Below are 19,502 nucleotides of genomic sequence, written 5' to 3'. Positions count from 1 at the left end.
TCATCCTGCCCAAACTATTGTCAGTGTGCATTTACTTTATATTAAGGGATGGGAGGAACCCTGAAGAAGGTACAAGTCTCTTTCCTTTAAAGTAACTACTCTTCTATTTTCTTGGATTAAGACATTTATTTAAAACCAGCCTTGCTAGTAAAAAGGCATATAATCACTGGTTCTCTTCAGCCCCTGTCATGACAGATTAGCATTAATAATTTAGAGAACGGCAGCATTAAAAGTAATTACAAACTGTCAGAAAGATACAAGAAATATGACATAGTTCATAGCTTCTTTTCAGACCTCAAATATTATTTGAGGGGAAAAATAATTACATTTTCCTGTTCATTTCCTAATACAAATAACTTAGGAAATCTCATAATTCTTGAAATTTGCAATTAATTCATTGAAAAACTAATGTCAGTTTGAAAAAAGACCTCTTTGGTCACAAATTTCCACTGTGGAATGATTCCCTAGGGCACGTTCCCAATTGCCTTGTCAAGGCTCGTTTTAAATGCATTAACATAGCAACATGAATAAATCAACTAGCATTTAGAAATATAAATTGTCTAAACTTCCTTTGATTGTGCATGCATTTAGCTCTTTCTTCTTTGTCTATCTAAATACTATACAATCTTTTGATTTAGGTACATCTCCATACAAATTTATGTAAGGTATCAGAATGGAGTAAAATTCTTCCCTATGAACTTTTAAGTCCAACCTAAGCCTATTTTGTTCTATGGGTCCTACCCAGTGCCGCTTCTCATATGAAAAATGAGAAAGGTGTCAGTATTCATTTCTTAATTAAATTTTCTTTTTTTTTAAAAGATTTATTTATTTATTTGAGAGAGCGAGAATGAGAGAGAGAGAGAGAGTACATGAGATGGGGGAGGGTTAGAGGGAGAAGCAGGCTCCTCACCGAGCAGGGAGCCCGATGTGGGACTCGATCCAGGGACTCCAGGATCATGACCTGAGCCAAAGGCAGTCGCTCAACCAACTGAGCCACCCAGGCGCCCTTAATTAAATTTTCTTAATGAAATTTTTTTAAGGCTTCTTCCATACCTCTTTTTTTCTGTAATCCTTCTTAATTGCACATACTTTTACCCTGAGAAGAAAAAGACAGAGTGGACACTGTCACCCTATACTTCTTTATTATTCTAGACAAAGAAGGGGATTTGAAGTACCATTCACTTAGAACCTAGACACTAATGTACCATATGTAAAATTTACAATTCATGCTATTGAACAAATGTGTTAGACACATATCTTGTGGTATTCATGTCATTTTATATTTTGTTGTTTTGTAAAAACAGAAAACTCTGAGCAAAATAGTTGTTCAGTTTTCAGTGGAACAGTTTGACCTCAGGACCAGATTGCATGTGGCCAACAGATCCAAACAGATTGCAATGGGGGTGTTGGATCGATGTCCATGATCTTTTTACCTGGAGAGTCCCTGGCATATTGCAATGTACAGAATGCCAGAAGCCAGCCAAGGATGTCACTTGGAAAATAAGAAAGGGAGGGAGAATGTTATTGCATTCTTAATATTTGTTGGTCCTAAAAAGTTACCATTTTATATGGCATATTCTTTAGGTAGAGGGTCATATGGGTTAGTTTTACATACTGTCATGTGAAATGCTGGTTTATATTAGTTATATTTGTATCGAACGATTAGAATCTTAATTGGATTAACATTGTTCTGAAAAAGATAGCTAGTTTGCCATAGCATACACATCCACTCTTGTTCTTTCTCTTTTTGGCTCCTCTGTGATAACCTGTCCTCTTTGGGAAAGTTACTTTTCATATAAGGGTTTATAATGACATGGATGCATTAGATTATTTGGGGATAAGTATTTATACTACATCCTTTTTTTTTTTAAGATTTTATTTATTTATTTGAGAGAGAGAGAATGAGAGAGAGTACATGAGAGGGGAGGGTCAGAGGGAGAAGCAGACTCCCTGCCGAGCAGGGAGCCCGATGTGGGACTCGATCCAGGGACTCCAGGATCATGACCTGAGCCGAAGGCAGTCACTTAACCAACTGAGCCACCCAGGTGCCCTATACTACATCCTTTTAATAAAAAGTCTTAAATTGACATAGATGCATATATTGGAAATAAAAACAAGTTGCCCTCTCTTAACAGCTGATAATACACAGCTCCCTATGAAGAAGGTCTTTTAAAATACTCTTTAATGTTTATTTATGATACAGGTCATTTCACACCCCCCCCCATAGAACAATTAGGATAAAGAAAACCAGATGATTACAAAGAAGAAAATAAAAGTTCACTACCCAGTGGTAATAACTATTAGCAAGTTGATGTTTGTCCTTCCAGATTTTTTCATGCATTTATATCTTTTAAAACAATAAATCATATTGTACATGCTCTTTGGGACCAGATTTGTTCTTTCCACATATATAATGGATGTCTTCCTTAATACACAGATTTATCTCCGTTTCTAATGATTTCAGAGTATTTATTGTGTGACTTAATTTAAGCCATTTTTATTTAAGCATGCCCTATCATTGAAAATTTAGGTAATTTCTACTTTGTTGCCATTAAAGAATTCTGCAATGGACATCCTTATAGTTCTCCCGACTCCCCTCTCTGCCTGCATTTAAGACACTCTCAAACAGGGCCTCCAAGTCTTTCAGGGAATAGCTGCCATTCCAGACATAGATGAGGTCAAATCCAGTTCTTAGTGCTGTGTGGGCAGGGTCTCATCAAAGGAAAAAGTGAACCAAAAGGTTGAGCTGTGGGCCAAGGAGAGTCTTCAGGACATTTTACTCTTCCTGCTGAGTATCTTCCCCTTCTGTTAATTCTGTATTAATAATGGTGGCCAGGGGTGCCTGGGTGGCTCAGTCGGTTAAGCGTCTGCCTTCTGCTCAGGTCATGATCACAGGGTCCTGGGATGGAGCCCCATGTCGGGCTCCTTGCTCAGCAAGGAGTCTGCTTCTCCCTCTGCCTCTCCCCCAGCTTGTGTTCTCTCTCTCTCTCTCACTCACTCTCTCTCTCAAATAAATAAATAAAATCTTTAAAAAAAATAATGGTTGACCATCCATATAATCCTTTCCCTAGGAAAGTGGTAGACTTCCTCAGCCGTAGTTATTGGAGTGGAAGTTGCATTTACCCTGAAGGGCAGTTAGCCTTGTTTAAAAAAAAACAAAAAACAAAAAACAACTATTCGTCTATCTATCTATTTATCTACCATCCATTTATCTATCGATTGGTCTGTATATCTGTCTAGCTGAAATTTGTAAATAAAGCCAAAAGATCCCAGCATGCCCATTCTGTTTTTTCCCTAGTGCAGAATTTTATTTTACTTTTTTTTCAGCTTTATTGAGATATAATTGACAAAAAGAATTGTAAGATACTTGAAGTGTACATTGTGATGATTTCATACTTGCATATCTTTTCAGTGTCATACTAGAATACTGAGTAACAAGCCCACCTAAGTGTTGACTATTTAGGGCAGGGGTCAGCAAACATATCCTATAAAAAGCCAGGTAACAGTCCTCTTCTGGGGACGGCGTCCATAAGCATTCAGAATGGTCCAGCGTTTGACCTACAGTCGTAGGCTGTCCTATAATACAGCCTCTAACAAAACTAGGCTGTTCCGAACCCCTGGTAATAGAATCGTTTACCTTTATACCCAGAAGGTTGGGAAAGCACCAAAATCTGCACGTGGCGTGTGCCCAGGCCGACTTCGAGGAGTTTGTGCTGTGAGACCTAAAGTCCTTATGAGGTTGTCCAAAACGAAAAAACACGTCAGCAGGGCCTATGGTGGTTCCATATGTGCTAAGTGTGTTCGTGACAGGATCAAGCATGCTTTCCTTATTGAGGAGCAGAAAATCGTTGTGAAAGTGTTAAAGGCCCAAGCACAGAGTCAGAAAGATAAATTAAAAAATGAAGGCTTTTTGAATAATAAAAAAAATCAGAAGGCTTAAAAAAAACACAAAAACCAGATAACAAATATTTTAGGCTCTTCAAGCCGTATTTTCTCTCTCACAATTAATCAACTTTGCCACAGATAGTAGGAAAACAAATGTGTGTCACTATATTCCAATAAAACTTTATTTACAGAAACATGAGGCAGACCGGAATGGCCCATACGCCTTAGTTTGCTGATCCCCTGCTCTAGGGGAATGTAATTTTGTTTACTATTTACTAATAACAGACAAGGAACAAATTGTTTTTGTCTGGTAGAGATGCAAATGATTTATGTGCAATAGAAAGATAACCCAGTGGTTATGCTTTTATTGCCTTGTAGGACACTAGCTAGTTTAGAATCTGATTTAGCAAACTTCATGCAGCAATCCCCCTCCTGTATGTATTGATTTCTGTATCCAGCTTTGTCATCCTGCTGGTTCTCTCACTGGTAATTAAATAAAACTTTGGCATATGCTCATTGTTTATATGAGAATCGTGTTTTTAACTTTTTGAAAATTTTACTTTGATAGCCTGACAACCCTTAAGGAAAAGGAATTTGCAATGAGCATAACCTTCAAAGGTCAGCTCAGGCTTGCATCTGCTGCTTTCTGCAACAGATCTGTCTGGCTTTCTGTTTGTCTCTCCCTTGGTGTGACCAGATTACTTACTGTCCCTGTAGCCTCACCTTTTATCCCTAAGAAGCTCCACTTTTTGAGGACAGGGCATCCTCATTGACAGAGAGATAGTCTTGTTTCTAAACATTTGTGACTGTTCTGCTAAATACATGCTGTGGCCAGTAGATTAGTTCCATTAGCAACTCACTTAGGACAAGTGACACATTTAGCTAGATTATTTAAAAAAATAAAAGGTCTTTACACTCTTTCCTGTTATGATTTCATCCTGAAAATAAAACCAAGCCTATTAATACTCTCAGGGCTTGGCAGAGAGCCTTGTACTCAAGGGTTACCCTGCAGGACACTCTGCCTTAGGGGTTCACTTTCACCCCCAGTGACCAAGCATCTATGCTCAGCATCCCCTTCTTGCTCAGAGCTTTGATGTATTTTTTTCTTTTTAGAAAGCCGTTTTGTGTTTACTGTATACAGGATGTGATTCTTCACTCTTTTTCTGCATCATCTTATTTGATCCCTACCCGCCCCCCCAGCCACCCTGGAAGGCTACTATTCTTTATACTACCACTTCCTTGCATCTGCTGCTTTCTATCACTCTTTATAAAGGAGAAATCTGAGAACTCAAAGAAGGCTAGGCCCTTGCTCAAGGTCACATGGCCGGTAAATGGCAGGGTTAGGGTTTTAACCTAGGTCTGTCTACCCCCCAAAATTCAAGCTCTTAGTCTGTATTCCCCAACTCCCTATTCCTAGATCTACTCTCTGGGCCTGTCTTCAGATCAGACCTAGCTTCATTCTTGGGCCTTTATGACTATGGAAGGTGAGATTGTACTAATACTAAAATTTCTTTCTTCATCTTCTTCTTTTTAATCAATAGTTATTTCAGAGTTTTAGATTCACAGCAAAATAGAAGGGAAAGTACAGAGATATACTCCCTGCCCCCAAACATGCACAGCATCTCCCATCATCAATATCCCCCACCAGCTTGGACTGGTTATAATTGATGAGCCTATATTGACCTATCATAATCACCCAAAGTCTATAGTTTACATTACAGTTCACTCGTGGTGTTGTACATCTATGGGTCTGGAAATGTATAATGACATGTATTTAACATTATGATATCATACAGAGTACTTTTACTGCCCTAATCATCCCTCCCTCTCCCCTGATCTCTGGCAACCACTGATCTTGTTACTGTCTCCATGGTTTTGTATTTTCCAGAATGTAATATAGATGGAATCATAAGTATGTAGCCTCATATAGATTGGCTTCTTTCACTTAGTAATATGTATTTAAGGTTCCTCTATGTCTTTTTATGGCTCAATAATGCATTTCTTTTTAGTGATGAATAATATTCCCTTGTCTGGGTGTACCAGTTTATCCATTCACCTACTGAAGGACATTTTGCTTGCTTCCAAATTTGGGGAATTATGAAGAAAGCTGCTACAAACATCCATGTGCAGGTTTTTGTTTGGACATAAGTTTTCAACTCCTCTGGGTAAATATCAAGGAGCAACAATTGCTGGATTGCATGGTAAGAGTGTGTTTAGTTTTGTGAGAAACCACCAAACTGAATTCAGAAGTGGCTGTACCATCTTGCATTCTCACCAGCAATGAATGAGAATTCCTGTTGCTCCATATTCTTGCCATCATTTGATGTTGTCAGTGCTCTGGACTTGGGCCATTCTAACAGGTATATAGTGATATCTGATTGTTGTTTTATTTTTTTTATTTTTTATTTTTTTAAAGATTTTATTTGTTTATTCATGAGAGACAGAGACAGAGAGAGAGAGGCAGAGGGAGAAGCAGGCTCCCAAGGAGCAGGAAGCCCAATGCGGGGCTCGATCCCAGGACCCTGAGATCATGACCTGAGCCGAAGGCAGACGCTTAACCATCTGAGCCACCCAGGCGCCCCTGATTGTTGTTTTAATTTACATTTTCCTGATGACATATAATGTGGAGTATCTTTTCATATGCTTATTGGCATCTATATATTTTCTTTGGAGTGATGTCTGTTAAGGTCCTTGGCCCATTTTTTAATTGGGTTATTTGTTTTTTACCATGGAGTTTTAAGGGCTCTTTGTTTATCTTGGAGGAGTCATTTACTAGATGTGTGTTTTTCAAATATTTTCCCCCAGTCTATATTTTGTCTTCTCATTCTCTTGATATTGTCTTACAGAGCAGAAGTTTTTAATTTTAGTGAAGTCCAGCTTACTGATTATTTATTTCATGGATTGAGCACTTGGTGTCATATATAAAAAGTCAACACTCTACCTAAGGTCCTCTAGATTTTCTCCTATGTTATCTTCTAGGAGTCTATTTTTTCTGATTTACATTTAGGTCTGTGATCAATTTTAGGTTAATGTTTGTGAAGGGTATAAGGTCTGTGTCTAGATTATTCTTCCACATGTGGATGCCCAGGTGTTCCAGCATGATTTGTTGAAGAGACTATTTTTGCTCCATTGTACTGCTTCTGCTCCTTTGCTCCTTTCTCCAATACCATACTGTCTTGATGACTCTAGCTTTATAGTAAGTCTTGAAGTCTGATAGTGTCAGTCCTGCAACTTTGTTCTTCTTCCTCAATATTGTGTTGAGTATTCTGAGTCTTCTGCCTCTCCATAAATTTTAGAATCAGTTTGTCAATATCTGGACATCTCAATTTCTAGGATTTTGATTGGGATTGCATTGAATCTGTGGATCAAATTGGGAAGAACTGACATCTTGATGCTTCCTATCCATGAACATGGGATATCTTTCCATTTATTTAGTTCATATTTTATTTCTTTCATCATAGTTTTGTCATTTCCTCATATAGACCTTATGCATGTTTTGGTCAATTTATACCTACATATTTCATTTTTGGGGTGTTAATGTAAATGATCCTGTTTTTAGTTTTAGATTCTACTTATTCATTGTTGGTATATAGGAAAGAAATTAACATTTGTATATTAACCTTGTCCCCACAACCTCACTGTAATCACTAATTAGTTCCAAGATTCTTTGTGAATTAGCTTGGATTTTTTTAAATTTAGGATTTTCTGTAAAAGTGATCATGTCATCCGAGAACAAAGATAGTTTTATTTCTTCCTTCTTAATCCATATACTTTTTTTTTTATTATGTCACCATACATTACATCATTAGTTTTTGGTGTAGTGTTCCATGATTCATTGTTTGTGTATAACACCCAGTGCTCCATGCAATACATGCCCTCCTTAATACCCATCCCGACTAACCCATCCCCCCACCCCCCTCCCCTCTAGAACCCTCAGTTTGCTTCTCAGAGTCCAGAGTCTCTCATGGTTTGTCCTCCCCTCCGATATTCCCCCCTTCATTTTTCCCTTCCTATTTTCTTCTTCTTCTTTTTTTAACATATAATGTATTATTTGTTTCAGGCGTACAGTTCTGTGATTCATCAGTCTTACACAATTCACAGCACTCACCATAGCACATACCCTCCCCAATGTCCATCACCCAGCCCCCCCATCCCTCCAACCCCCCACCACTCCAACAACCCTCAGTTTGTTTCCTAAGAGTCTCTTACGGTTTGTCTGCCTCTGTGGTTTCATCTTGTTTCATTTTTTCCTCCCTTCCCCTGTGATCCTCTGTCTTGTTTCTCAAATTCCTCATAACAGTGAGATCATATGATACTTGTCTCTCTGATTGACTTATTTCGCTTAGCATAATACCCTCTAGTTCCATCCATGTCATTGCAAATGGCAAGATTTCGGATTTTTTGATGGCTGAATAATATTCCAGTGTGTGTGTGTGTGTGTGTGTGTGTGTATATATATATATATATATATATATATACACACACACATATACATACCACATCTTCTTTATCCATTTGTCTGTCGATGGACATCTTGGCTCTTTCCACAGTTTGGCTATTGTGGACATTGCTGCTATAAACATCGGGGTGCACGTACCCCTTTGGATCCCTACATTTGTATCTTTGGGGTAAATATCCACTAGTGCAATTGCTGGATCATATGGTATCTCTAAATTCAACTTTTTGAGGAACCTCCATACTGTTTTCCAGAGTGGTTGCACCAGCTTACATTCCCACCAACAGTGTAGGAGGGTTCCCCTTTCTCCTCATCTTCGCCAACATCTGTCATTTCCTGACTTGTTCATTTTAGCCATTCTGACTGGTGTGAGGTGGTATCTCATTGAGGTTTTGATTTGGATTTCCCTGATGCCAAGTGATGTTGAACACTTTTTCATGTGTCTGTTGGCCATTTGGATGTCTTCTTTGCAGAAATATCTGTTCATGTTTTCTGCCCATTTCCTGATTGTATTGTTTGTTCTTTGGGTGTTGAGTTTGATAAGTTCTTTATAGATTTTGGATACTAACCCTTTGCCTGGTATGTCATTTGCAAATATCTTCTCCCATTCTGTCAGTTGTCTTTTGGTTTTGTTGACTGTTTCCTTTGCTTTGCAAAAGCTTTTAATCTTGATGAAGTCCCAATAGTTCATTTTTGCCCTTGCTTCCCTTGCCTTTGGTGAAGTGTCTAGGAAGAAGTTGCTGTGGCTGAGGTCGAAGAGGTTGCTGCCTGTATTCTCCTATAGGGTTTTGATGGACTCCTGTCTCACATTGAGGTCTTTCATCCATTTTGAGTCTATTTTTGTATGTGGTGTAAGGAAATGGTCCAGTTTCATTCTTCCGCATGTGGCTGTCTAATTTTCCCAACACCATTTGTTGAAGAGACTGTCTTTTTTCCATTGGACATTCTTTCTTGCTTTGTCGAAGATTAGTTGACCATAGAGTTGAGGGTCCATTTCTGGGCTCTTTATTCTGTTCCATTGATCTATGTGTCTGTTTTTGTGCCAGTACCATACTGTCTTGATGATTACAGCTTTGTAATAGAGCTTGAAGTCCAGAATTGGGATGCCACCAGCTTTGCTTTTCTTTTTCAACATTCCTCTGGCTATGCGGGGTCTTTTCTGGTTCCATACATATTTTAGGATCATTTGTACTTTTTCTTTGAAAAAAGTTGATGGTATTTTGATAGGGATGGCATTAAATGTGTAGATTGCTCTAGGTAGCATAGACATTTTCACAATATTTGTTCTTCCAATCCATGAGCATGGAACATTTTTCCATTTTTTGTGTCTTCCTCAATTTCTTTCATGAGTATTCTATAGTTTTCTGAGTACAGATCCTTTGCCTCTTTGGTTAGATTTATTCCTAGGTATCTTATGGTTTTGGGTGCAATTGTAAATGGGATAGACTCCTTAATTTCTCTTTCTTCTGGTTTGTTGTTGGTGTATAGAAATGCCACTGATTTCTGTGGATTGATTTTATATCCTGCCACTTTACTGAATTCCTGTATGAGTTCTAGCAGTTTTGGGGTGGAATCTTTTGGGTTTTCCATATAAAGTATTGTATCATCTGCAAAGAGTGAGAGTTTGACTTCTTCTTTGCCGATTCAGATGACTTTTTATTTCTTTTTGTTGTCTGATTGCTGAGGCTAGGATTTCTACTACTATGTTGAATAGCAGTTAATCCATATACTTTTAATTTCTTTTTCTTTTCTTATTGCATTAGGTAGAACTTCCAGAATAATGTTGAAAAGGAGTTCCAAGAGAGGACATCTTTACATTTTACCTGATCTTAGTGGGAAAGCTTTGAGTTTCTCACCATTAGGTATGACGTTAGTTGTAGGATTTTTGTAACTCTTCTCTATAAATTTGAGGAAGTTCCCCTCTTTTCCTAGTTTGCTGAGAGTTTTTATCATGAAAGGGTGTTAGATTTTGTTAAATGCTTTTTTGCATGTATTGATATGATGATGTGATTTTTCTTTTTTAGTCTCTTGATGTGATGGACTACATTATTTGACATTCAAATGTTGAACCAGCCTTGCATACCTGGGATAAATTCCACTTGGTCATGTGTATTATCCTTTTTATACATTGTTGGATTTGATTAGCAAATTTGCTAATTTGATTTGCTAATATTTTGTTAAGGATTTTTGCATCTATCTTTATGAGAGATGTTGGTCTCTTTCCTATAATTCATTCCTTTTTCTGGTTTTGGTGTTAGGGTAATGCTGGCCTCATAGAATGTGTTAGGATGTGTCCCTTCTGGTTCTATCTTCTGAAAGAGATTGTAGGCACTTTGTATAATTTCTTCTTTAAATGTTTGGTAGAATTCACCAGTAAACCCATTTGGGCTTGATACTTTCTTTTCATTTTGCTTTAATTTTTGTATTTGGAGCTAGGTATGGGTTGAGGTATATATGTGTATGTGTGTGTATGTGCATGCACATGTGTGTATATGTATGTACATTTGTATGTATGTATGAATATATGTATATTTGTATGATTACTCCAGCATTTATTTATTGAAAAGACTATTCTTTCTAAAAAAAAAAAAAAAAGACTATTTTTTCTCAATTAAATCACCTTTGAATCTTTGTGAAAAATCATTTGTCCATACGTGAGTATTTCTGGGTCCACTATTCTCTTCCACTGATTTTTTTGTCTACTGTTCGCTGATAACATACCGTTTTGATTGTTTTCTAGAAGTAGTCTTACCAGTTAGGTAGTGTAAATCCTCCAATTTTCTTCCAATTAACAGCCATTTTGGTTATTCTGAGTCTTTTGCATTTCTAAATGAATTTTAGAACCAGATAGTCAATTTCTAAAAAATGTCTCCTGGGATTTTTATTAGGAATGGGTTGAATCTGCATGTGAATTTGAGAAGATTTCGTGCACTAACAGTATTTTGAGTTTTTTTTTTTTAAAGATTTTATTTATTTATTCATGAGAGACAGAGAGAGAAAGAGAGAGGCAGAGGGAGAAGCAGGCTCCCAAGGAGCAGGGAGCCCGATGCGGGACTCGATCCCAGGACCCTGGGATCATGACCTGAGCCGAAGGCAGACGCTTAACCATCTGAGCCACCCAGGCGCCCGTATTTTGAGTCTTTTGATGCATGAGCATGGTGTATCTCTCCATGTACCTAGGCCTTACTATTTCTCAGCAATGTTTTGTAGTTTTCAGCATACATGTCCTACACATTTTGGTCAGTTTGTCTTATGTATTTCATAATTAAAAAATTTTTTTTATTGTTATGTTAATCACCATACATTACATCATTAGTTTTTGATGTAGTGTTCCATGATTCATTGTTTGTGTATAACACCCAGTGCTCCATGCAGTACATGCCCTCTTTAATACCCATCACCAGGCTAACCCATCCTCCCACCCCCCTCCCCTCTAGAACCCTCAGTTTGTTTTTCAGAGTCCATTGTCTCTCATGGTTCGTCTCCCCCTCCTATTCCCCCCCTTCATTCTTCCCCTCCTGCTATCTTCTTCTTCTTTTTTTTTTTCCTTAAAGTATATTGCATTATTTGTTTCAGAGGTACAGATCTGTGATTCAACGGTCTTGCACAATTCACAGCGCTCACCATAGCACATACCCTCCCTAATGTCTATCACCAAGCCACCCCATCCCTCCCATCCCACCCCCCACTCCAGCAACCCTCAGTTTGTTTCCTGCAATTAAGAATTCCTCATATCAGTGAGATCATATGATACATGTCTTTCTCTGATTAACTTACTTCGCTCAGCATAACACCCTCCAGTTCCATCCACGTCATTGCAAATGACAAGATCTCATTCCTTTTGATGGCTGCATAAGATTCCATTGTATATATATACCACATCTTCTTTATCCATTCATCTGTCGATGGACATCTTGGCTCTTTCCACAGTTTGGCTATTGTGGACATTGCTGCTATAAACATCGGGGTGCACGTACCCCTTCGGATCCCTACATTTGTATCTTTGGGGTAAATACCCAGTAGTGCAATTGCTGGATCGTATGGTAGCTCTATTTTCAACTTTTTGAGGAACCTCCATACTGTTTTCCAGAGTGGTTGCACCAGCTTACATTCCCACCAACAGTGTAGGAGGGTTCCCCTTTCTCCGCATCCCCGCCAACATCTGTCATTTCCTGACTTGTTAATTTTAGCCATTCTGACTGGTGTGAGGTGGTATCTCATTGAGGTTTTGATATGGATTTCCCTGATGCCGAGCGATGTTGAGCACTTTTTCATGTATCTGTTGGCCATTTGGATGTCTTCTTTGGAAAAATGTCTGTTCATGTCTTCTGCCCATTTCCTGATTGTATTGTTTGTTCTTTGGGTGTTGAGTTTGATAAGTTCTTTATAGATTTTGGATACTAACCCTTTATCTGATATGTCATTTGCAAATATCTTCTCCCATTCTGTCGGTTGTCTTTTGGTTTTGTTGACTGTTTCTTTTGCTGTGCAAAAGCTTTTAATCTTGATGAAGTCCCAATAGTTCATTTTTGCCCTTGCTTCCCTTGCCTTTGGTGAAGTGTCTAGGAAGAAGTTGCTGTGGCTGAGGTCGAAGAGGTTGCTGCCTGTGTTCTCCTTTAGGATTTTGATGGACTCCTGTCTCACATTGAGGTCTTTCATCCATTTTGAGTCTATTTTTGTATGTGGTGTAAGGAAATGGTCCAGTTTCATTCTTCTGCATGTGGCTGTCCAATTTTCCCAACACCATTTGTTGAAGAGACTGTCTTTTTTCCATTGGACATTCTTTCTTGCTTTGTCGAAGATTAGTTGACCGTAGAGTTGAGGGTCCATTTCTGGGCTCTTTATTCTGTTCCATTGATCTATGTGTCTGTTTTTGTGCTAGTACCATACTGTCTTGAGAATGTCAGCTTTGTAATAGAGCTGGAAGTCTGGAATTGTGATGCTGCCAGCTTTGCTTTTCTTTTTCAACATTCCTCTGGCTATGCGGGGTCTTTTCTGGTTCCATACAAATTTTAGGATTATTTGTACTTTTTCTTTGAAAAAAGTGGATGGTATTTTGATGGGGATTGCATTGTATGTGTAGATTGCTCTAGGTACCATTGACATCTTCACAATATTTGTAATTCCAATCCATGAGCATGGAACATTTTTCCATTTTTTGTGTCTTCCTCAATTTCTTTCATGAGTACTTTATAGTTTTCTGAGTACAGATCCTTTGCCTCTTTGGTTAGATTTATTCCTAGGTATCTTATCGTTTTGGGTGCAGTTGTAAATGGGATGGACTCCTTAATATCTCTTTCTTCTTCTTGTTGTTGGTGTATAGAAATGCCACTGATTTCTGTGGATTGATCGTATATCCTGCCACTTTACTGAATTCCTATGAGTTCTAGCAGCTTTGCGGTGGAGTCTTTTGGTTTTTCCACATAAAGTATCATATAATCTGCAAACAGTGAGAGTTTGACTTTTTCTTTGCCAATTTGGATGCCTTTTATTTCTTTTTGTTGTCTGATTGCTGTAGCTAGGACTTCTAATACTATGTTGAATAGCAGTGGTGATAGTGGACATCCCTGTTGCATTCTCGACCTTAGGGGGAAAGCTCTCAGTTTTTCCCCATTGAGAATGATATTCGCGGTAGGTTTTTCATAGATGGCTTTTATGATATTGAGGTATGTACCCTCTATCCCTATACTCTGAAGAGTTTTGATCAAGAAAGGATGCTGTACTTTGTCAAAAGCTTTTTCTGCATCTATTGAGAGGATCATATGATTCTTGTTCTTTCTTTTAATGTATTGTATCACGTTGATTGATTTGTGGATGTTGAACCAAGCTTGCAGCCCAGGGATAAATCCCACTTGGTCATGGTGAATAATCCTTTTAATGTACTGTTGGATCCTATTGGCTAGTATTTTGGTGAGAATTTTTACATCCATGTTCATCAAGGATATTGGTTTGTAATTCTCCTTTTTGATGGGGTCTTTGTCTGGTTTTGGGATCAAGGTAATTGTGGCCTCATAAAAGGAGTTTGGAAGTTTTCCTTCCACTTCTATTTTTTGGAACAGTTTCAGAAGAATAGGTATTAATTCTTCTTGAAATGTTTGGTAGAATTCCCCTGGGAAGCCATCTGGCCCTGGGCTTTTGTTTATTGGGAGATTTTTGATGACTGCTTCAATTTCCTTCGTGGTTATAGGTCTGTTCAGGTTTTCTATTTCTTCCTGGTTCAGTTTTGGTAGTTGATACATCTCTAGGAATGCATCCATTTCTTCCAGGTTATCGAATTTGCTGGCATAGAGTTGCTCATAATATGTTCTTATAATTGTTTGTATTTCTTTGCTGTTGGTTGTGATCTCTCCTCTTTCATTCATGGTTTTGTTGATTTGGGCCATTCCTCTTTTCTTTTTGATAAGTCTGGCCAGGGGTTTATCAATCTTGTTAATTCTTTCAAAGAACCAGCTCCTAGTTTCGTTGATCTGTTCTACTGTTCTTTTGGTTTCTATTTCATTGATTTCTGCTCTGATCTTTATTATTTCTCCTGCTGGGTTTAGGCTTTATTTGCTGTTCTTTCTCCAGCTCCTTTATTTTTTTTATTTTTTATTTTTTAAAAGATTTTATTTATTTATTTATCAGAGAGCGAGTGAGAGAGAAACAGCATGAGAGAGGAGAGGGTCAGAGGGAGAAGCAGGCTCCCCGCTGAGCCAGGAGACCGATGTGGGACTCGATCCCAGGACCCTGGGGTCATGACCTGAGCCGAAGGCAGTCGCTCAACCAACTGAGCCACCCAGGCGCCCTCTCCAGCTCCTTTAGGTGTAGGGTTAGGTTGTGTACTTGAGACCTTTCTTGTTTCTTGAGAAAGGCTTGTATTGCTATATATTTTCCTCTTAGGACTGCCTTTGCTGCATCCCAAAGATTTTGAACAGTTGTGTTTTCATTTTCATTTGTTTCCATTAATTTTTTTAATTCTTCTTTAATTTCCTGGTTGACTCATTCATTCTTTAGTAGGATGCTCTTTAGCCTCCATGTATTGGAGTTCTTTCCGACTTTCCTCTTGTGATTGAGTTCTAGTTTCAAAGCATTGTGGTCTGAAAATAGGCAGGGAATGATCCCAGTCTTTTGGTACCAGTTGAGACCTGATTTATGACCTAGGATGTGATCGATTCTGGAGAATGTTCCATGGGCACTAGAGAAGAATGTGTATTCTGTTGCTTTGGGATGGAATGTTCTGAATATGTCTGTGAAGTCCATTTGGTCCAGTGTGTCATTTAAAGTCTTTATTTCCTTGTTGATCTTTTGCTTAGATGATCTGTCCATTTCAGTGAGGGGGCTGTTAAAGTCCCCCACTATTATTGTATTGTTGTCAATGTGTTTCTTTGCCTTTGTTATTAATTGCCTTATATAATTGGCTGCTCCCATGTTAGGGGCATAGATATTTACAGTTGTTAGATCTTCTTGTTGGATAGACCCTTTAAGTAGGATATAGTGTCCTTCCTCATCTCTTATTACAGTCTTTGGTTAAAAGTCTAATTTGTCTGGTATAAGGATTGCCACCCCAGCTTTCTTTTGGTGTCCATTAGCATGGGAAATGGTTTTCCCCCCCTCACTTTCAATCTGGGGGTGTCTTTGGATCTAAAACAAGTCTCTTGCAGACAGCATATTGATGGGTCTGGTTTTTTAATCCAATCTGATAGCCTGTGTCTTTTGATTGGGGCATTTAGCCCATTTACATTCAGGGTAACTATTGAAAGAGGAATTTAGTGCCATTGTATTGCCTGTAAGGTGACTGTTACTGTATATTGTCTGTGTTCCTTTCTAGTCTATGTTGCATTTAGGCTCTCTCTTTGCTTAGAGGACTCCTTTCAATATTTCTTGTAGGGCTGGTTTCATGTTTGCAAATTCCTTTAGTTTTTGTTTGTCCTGGAAGCTTTTTCTCCTTCTATTTTCAATGACAGCCTAGCTGGATATAGTATTCTTGGCTGCTTATTTTTCTCGTTTGGTGCTCTGAATATATCATTCCAGTCCTTTCTGGCCTGCCAGGTCTCTGTGGATAGGTCTGTTGCCAATCTAATGTTTCTACCATTGTAGGTTACATATCTCTTCTCCTGAGCTGCTTTCAGGATTTTCTCTTTGTCTCTGAGACTCATAAGTTTTACTATTAGATGTCAGAGTGTTGACCTATTTTTATTGATTTTGAGAGGGGTTCTCTGTGCTTCCTGGATTTTGATGCCTGTTTCCTTCCCCAAATTAGGGAAGTTCTCTGCTATAATTTGCTCCAGTATACCTTCTGTCCCTCTCTCTCTTTCTTCTTCTTCTGGGATGCCAATTATTCTAATGTTGTTTCATATTATGGTATCACTTATCTCTCGAATTCTGCCCTTGTGATCCAGTAGTTGTTTATCTCTCTTTTTCTCAGCTTCTTTATTTTCCATCATCTGGTCTTCTATATCACTGATTCTCCCTTCTGCCTCATTTATCCTAGCAGTTAGCGCCCCCATTTTTGATTACACCTCATTAATAGCCTTTTTGATTTTGACTTGGTTAGATTTTAGTTCTTTATTTCTCCAGAAAGAGTTTCTCTAATAACTTCCATGCTTTTTTCAAGCCCAGCTAGTATCTTTAAAGTGATGATTCTGAACTCTAGATCCGACATCATACTAATGTCTGTATTGAGTAGGTCCCTGGCAGTCGGTATTACCTCTTGTTCTTTTTGTTGAGGTGATTTTTTCCGTCTTGTCATTTTGTCCAGAGGAGAATAGATGAATGAGAGAACAAAATGCTAACAGGGTAACAACGTCCCCAGAAAATATACACTAAACAAATCAGAAAAGACCTGAAGCCTGTGGAAAAGAAAGGGAAAGAAAGAAAAAAGAAAAAGAAAAAGATAAAAACAAACAAAAACAGAATAAAACAAAACAAAACAAAAAACCAAAATATGATCAAATATGATCAGCCTATTGCATAGATCAATGCCACACACTAGATTTTGGGTGTATTTTGGTCTGTTAGAAGAAAGTGCCTCCCAAAATTTTAAAGAAAGAAAAACTTATATATGTACAAAAATAAGTGTTGATATGATGAAGGGATGGAATATGACAGTAGAGATGGAAATTATTAAAAATTTTATAAAAGGAATTGATAAGAAGTTGTTTGAAAAAAAGAAAGAAGAGAGATTTAAAAAAAAAAAAAGAAAAAAAAAGGGAGAGAATGTGATCAGGCAGGAGAGTAGAACAAAACCATACACTAGAGATTTAGGGTATATTTTGATCTGTTAGAAGAAACTATCTCAAAATTTTAAAGAGAAAACAACTTATATATATATGCCAAAAATAAGGGTAACTACTATGAAGGGATAGAATATGACTCTAAAAATGACAAATAAAAATGTTTTTTAAAAAAGGGATTGATAAGATGTTGGTTGAAAAAGGGGAAAAGAAAAATTAAAAAAAAAAGACAGTTAAAAAAGTTAACTTTGAAAGACTAAGGAATCATGGTAAAAAAAGCCATGGATTCTATGTGTATTATTCCCCTAGTGCTGGATTTCTGCGGTTCTCATTGATTGGTAAATTTGGTCTTCGCTGGCTGTTCTCACTGATCTTCTGGGGGAGGGGCCTGTTGCCGTGGTTCCCAAATGTGTTTGCTGGAGGCGGAATTGCCCCGCCCTTGCCCGGTTGGGCTAAGTAATCTGCTGGAGTTTGCTCTCGGGAGCTTTTGTTCCCTGCAAGCTTTCCATACAGCTTTGGAGGCTGAGAGTGAAAATGGCAGCCTCCCAATCTCCCCCAGGAGGAGCCCAGAATTCGGTTCCCTGCTCCTCAGTGAGCGCCCAGAGAAAAGCAGTCAATCACTCCCGTCTCCCCACTCTCTGGCCGCACTCTGTGCTCACCCAGCCTGTGACTGAGCGTTTCTATCTCTGGCACCCGACCCTGTGTGGAGTCTCCAAACCAGCAGATCCCTGTGGCAGACTCCCGTGCCGCTCCTCCCAGGGGAGGAAGGGGAGTCTCCCCAGATCTGCCACTTGTTGGGTCCCTGCTGGAGGAGCAGTGGCCCGACTGTGCCGCGCATCACGGTTTATGGCGACCCTGAGCTGAGAGCCCGCGCCTCAGCTCCGTTTCTGCAGCCGGTTTCCCCACTCCAATACCTGGGAGCTCTGCCACACTCAGGCACCCCCGGTCTTTCTGTGACCCCGAGGGTCCTGAGACCACACTGTCCCATGAGGTTTCCACCCCCCGCTTAGCCACTGGAGCGACGTCCCTCAGTGGAGTGGACTTCTGAAAGTTCTGATTTTGTGCTCCGCGGCTCTATCACTTGCCAGAAGCGGCCAACGGAGGCCCCCTCCCCCGCCGTCTATCCTCCCAAATATCGGCAATGATTCACTTCTCTGCACGTCCTACCTTCGAGAAAGTATCGCTTTTCTGTTCAGAGAGTTGTTGCTATTCTTTTCTTTAATTTCCTGTTGACTTTGTAGGTGTTCAAAATGGTTTGATCCCTATCCAGCTGAATTCCTGAGACCAGACCAAATCCGGGTCTCCTACTCCTCCGCCATCTTGCTCTGCCCCCTGTAGTTCAAAATTTTTGATGGTTTTGTAAATGGTATTGTTACCATAATGGTGTTTAATTTTAAGTTCTTATTATTTGTTGCTAGTACACAGAACTATAATTTTTAAATATATTGATCTTATATCGTGGATCGTTCCTGAACTCTTACATTAGTTTTGGAAACTTTTTTGTAGGTCATATGGGAACTTTTCTTTTTACATAGATGATCATGTCAATGGTGAATAAAGATAGCATTACTTCAATCTGAATTTATTTATTTATTTAGACTTTTTCCACTCACTGGAACTCCAGCACAATGTTTAATAGAAATGGTAAGACTGCACATTCTTGCTTATTCCTGATTTTAGGGGTAAAGTATTTAGACTTTCATCATTAATAATTATGTTAGCTATATTATTTTTGTAGATATGATTATCTGGTTGAGGAGTTCTATCAGTTTGCTGAGATTTTTAGAAAATCAGAAATAAATGGTGGATTTTGTTGAACTCTTTTTTGGCATCAATTGAAATGATTACATGGTTTTCTTTTAAAATTTTCTATCATTAATTACTTTGATTTTAAAATGTTAAATCAAACTCACTTGGTTATGATGTATTCTTTTTTTTTTTTTTTTTTA

The 19,502-nt window shown here is 38.5% G+C and overlaps 2 protein-coding genes across 4 annotated transcripts in view; both read left to right on the top strand.

Annotated features, from left to right (window-relative positions):
- CDH13 (cadherin 13) overlaps positions 1–19,502 on the top strand; it is a 1,446,671-nt gene that overhangs the window by 207,620 nt on the left and 1,219,549 nt on the right. The window lies entirely within an intron of this gene.
- On the top strand, positions 3,003–4,371 carry LOC123841261 (large ribosomal subunit protein eL34-like). The gene has a single exon (XM_045870902.3). It carries the CDS (start codon positions 3,542–3,544, stop codon positions 3,938–3,940), a length of 399 nt encoding a protein of 132 aa, XP_045726858.1. The 5' UTR covers positions 3,003–3,541; the 3' UTR covers positions 3,941–4,371.

Source organism: Mirounga angustirostris, unplaced genomic scaffold, assembly GCF_029215605.1.
Source record: "Mirounga angustirostris isolate CCGP_5_RB_7025 unplaced genomic scaffold, mMirAng1.0.hap1 SCAF_16, whole genome shotgun sequence".
Taxonomy (NCBI): Eukaryota; Metazoa; Chordata; class Mammalia; order Carnivora; family Phocidae; genus Mirounga; species Mirounga angustirostris.
This window is presented reverse-complemented; position numbering and strand designations above follow the sequence as displayed.

What these genes read in the sequence shown, in the direction of transcription:
- LOC123841261 (XM_045870902.3), top strand. Translation starts at nt 3,542, where the DNA reads ATGGTCCAGCGTTTGACCTACAGTCGTAGGCTGTCCTATAATACAGCC.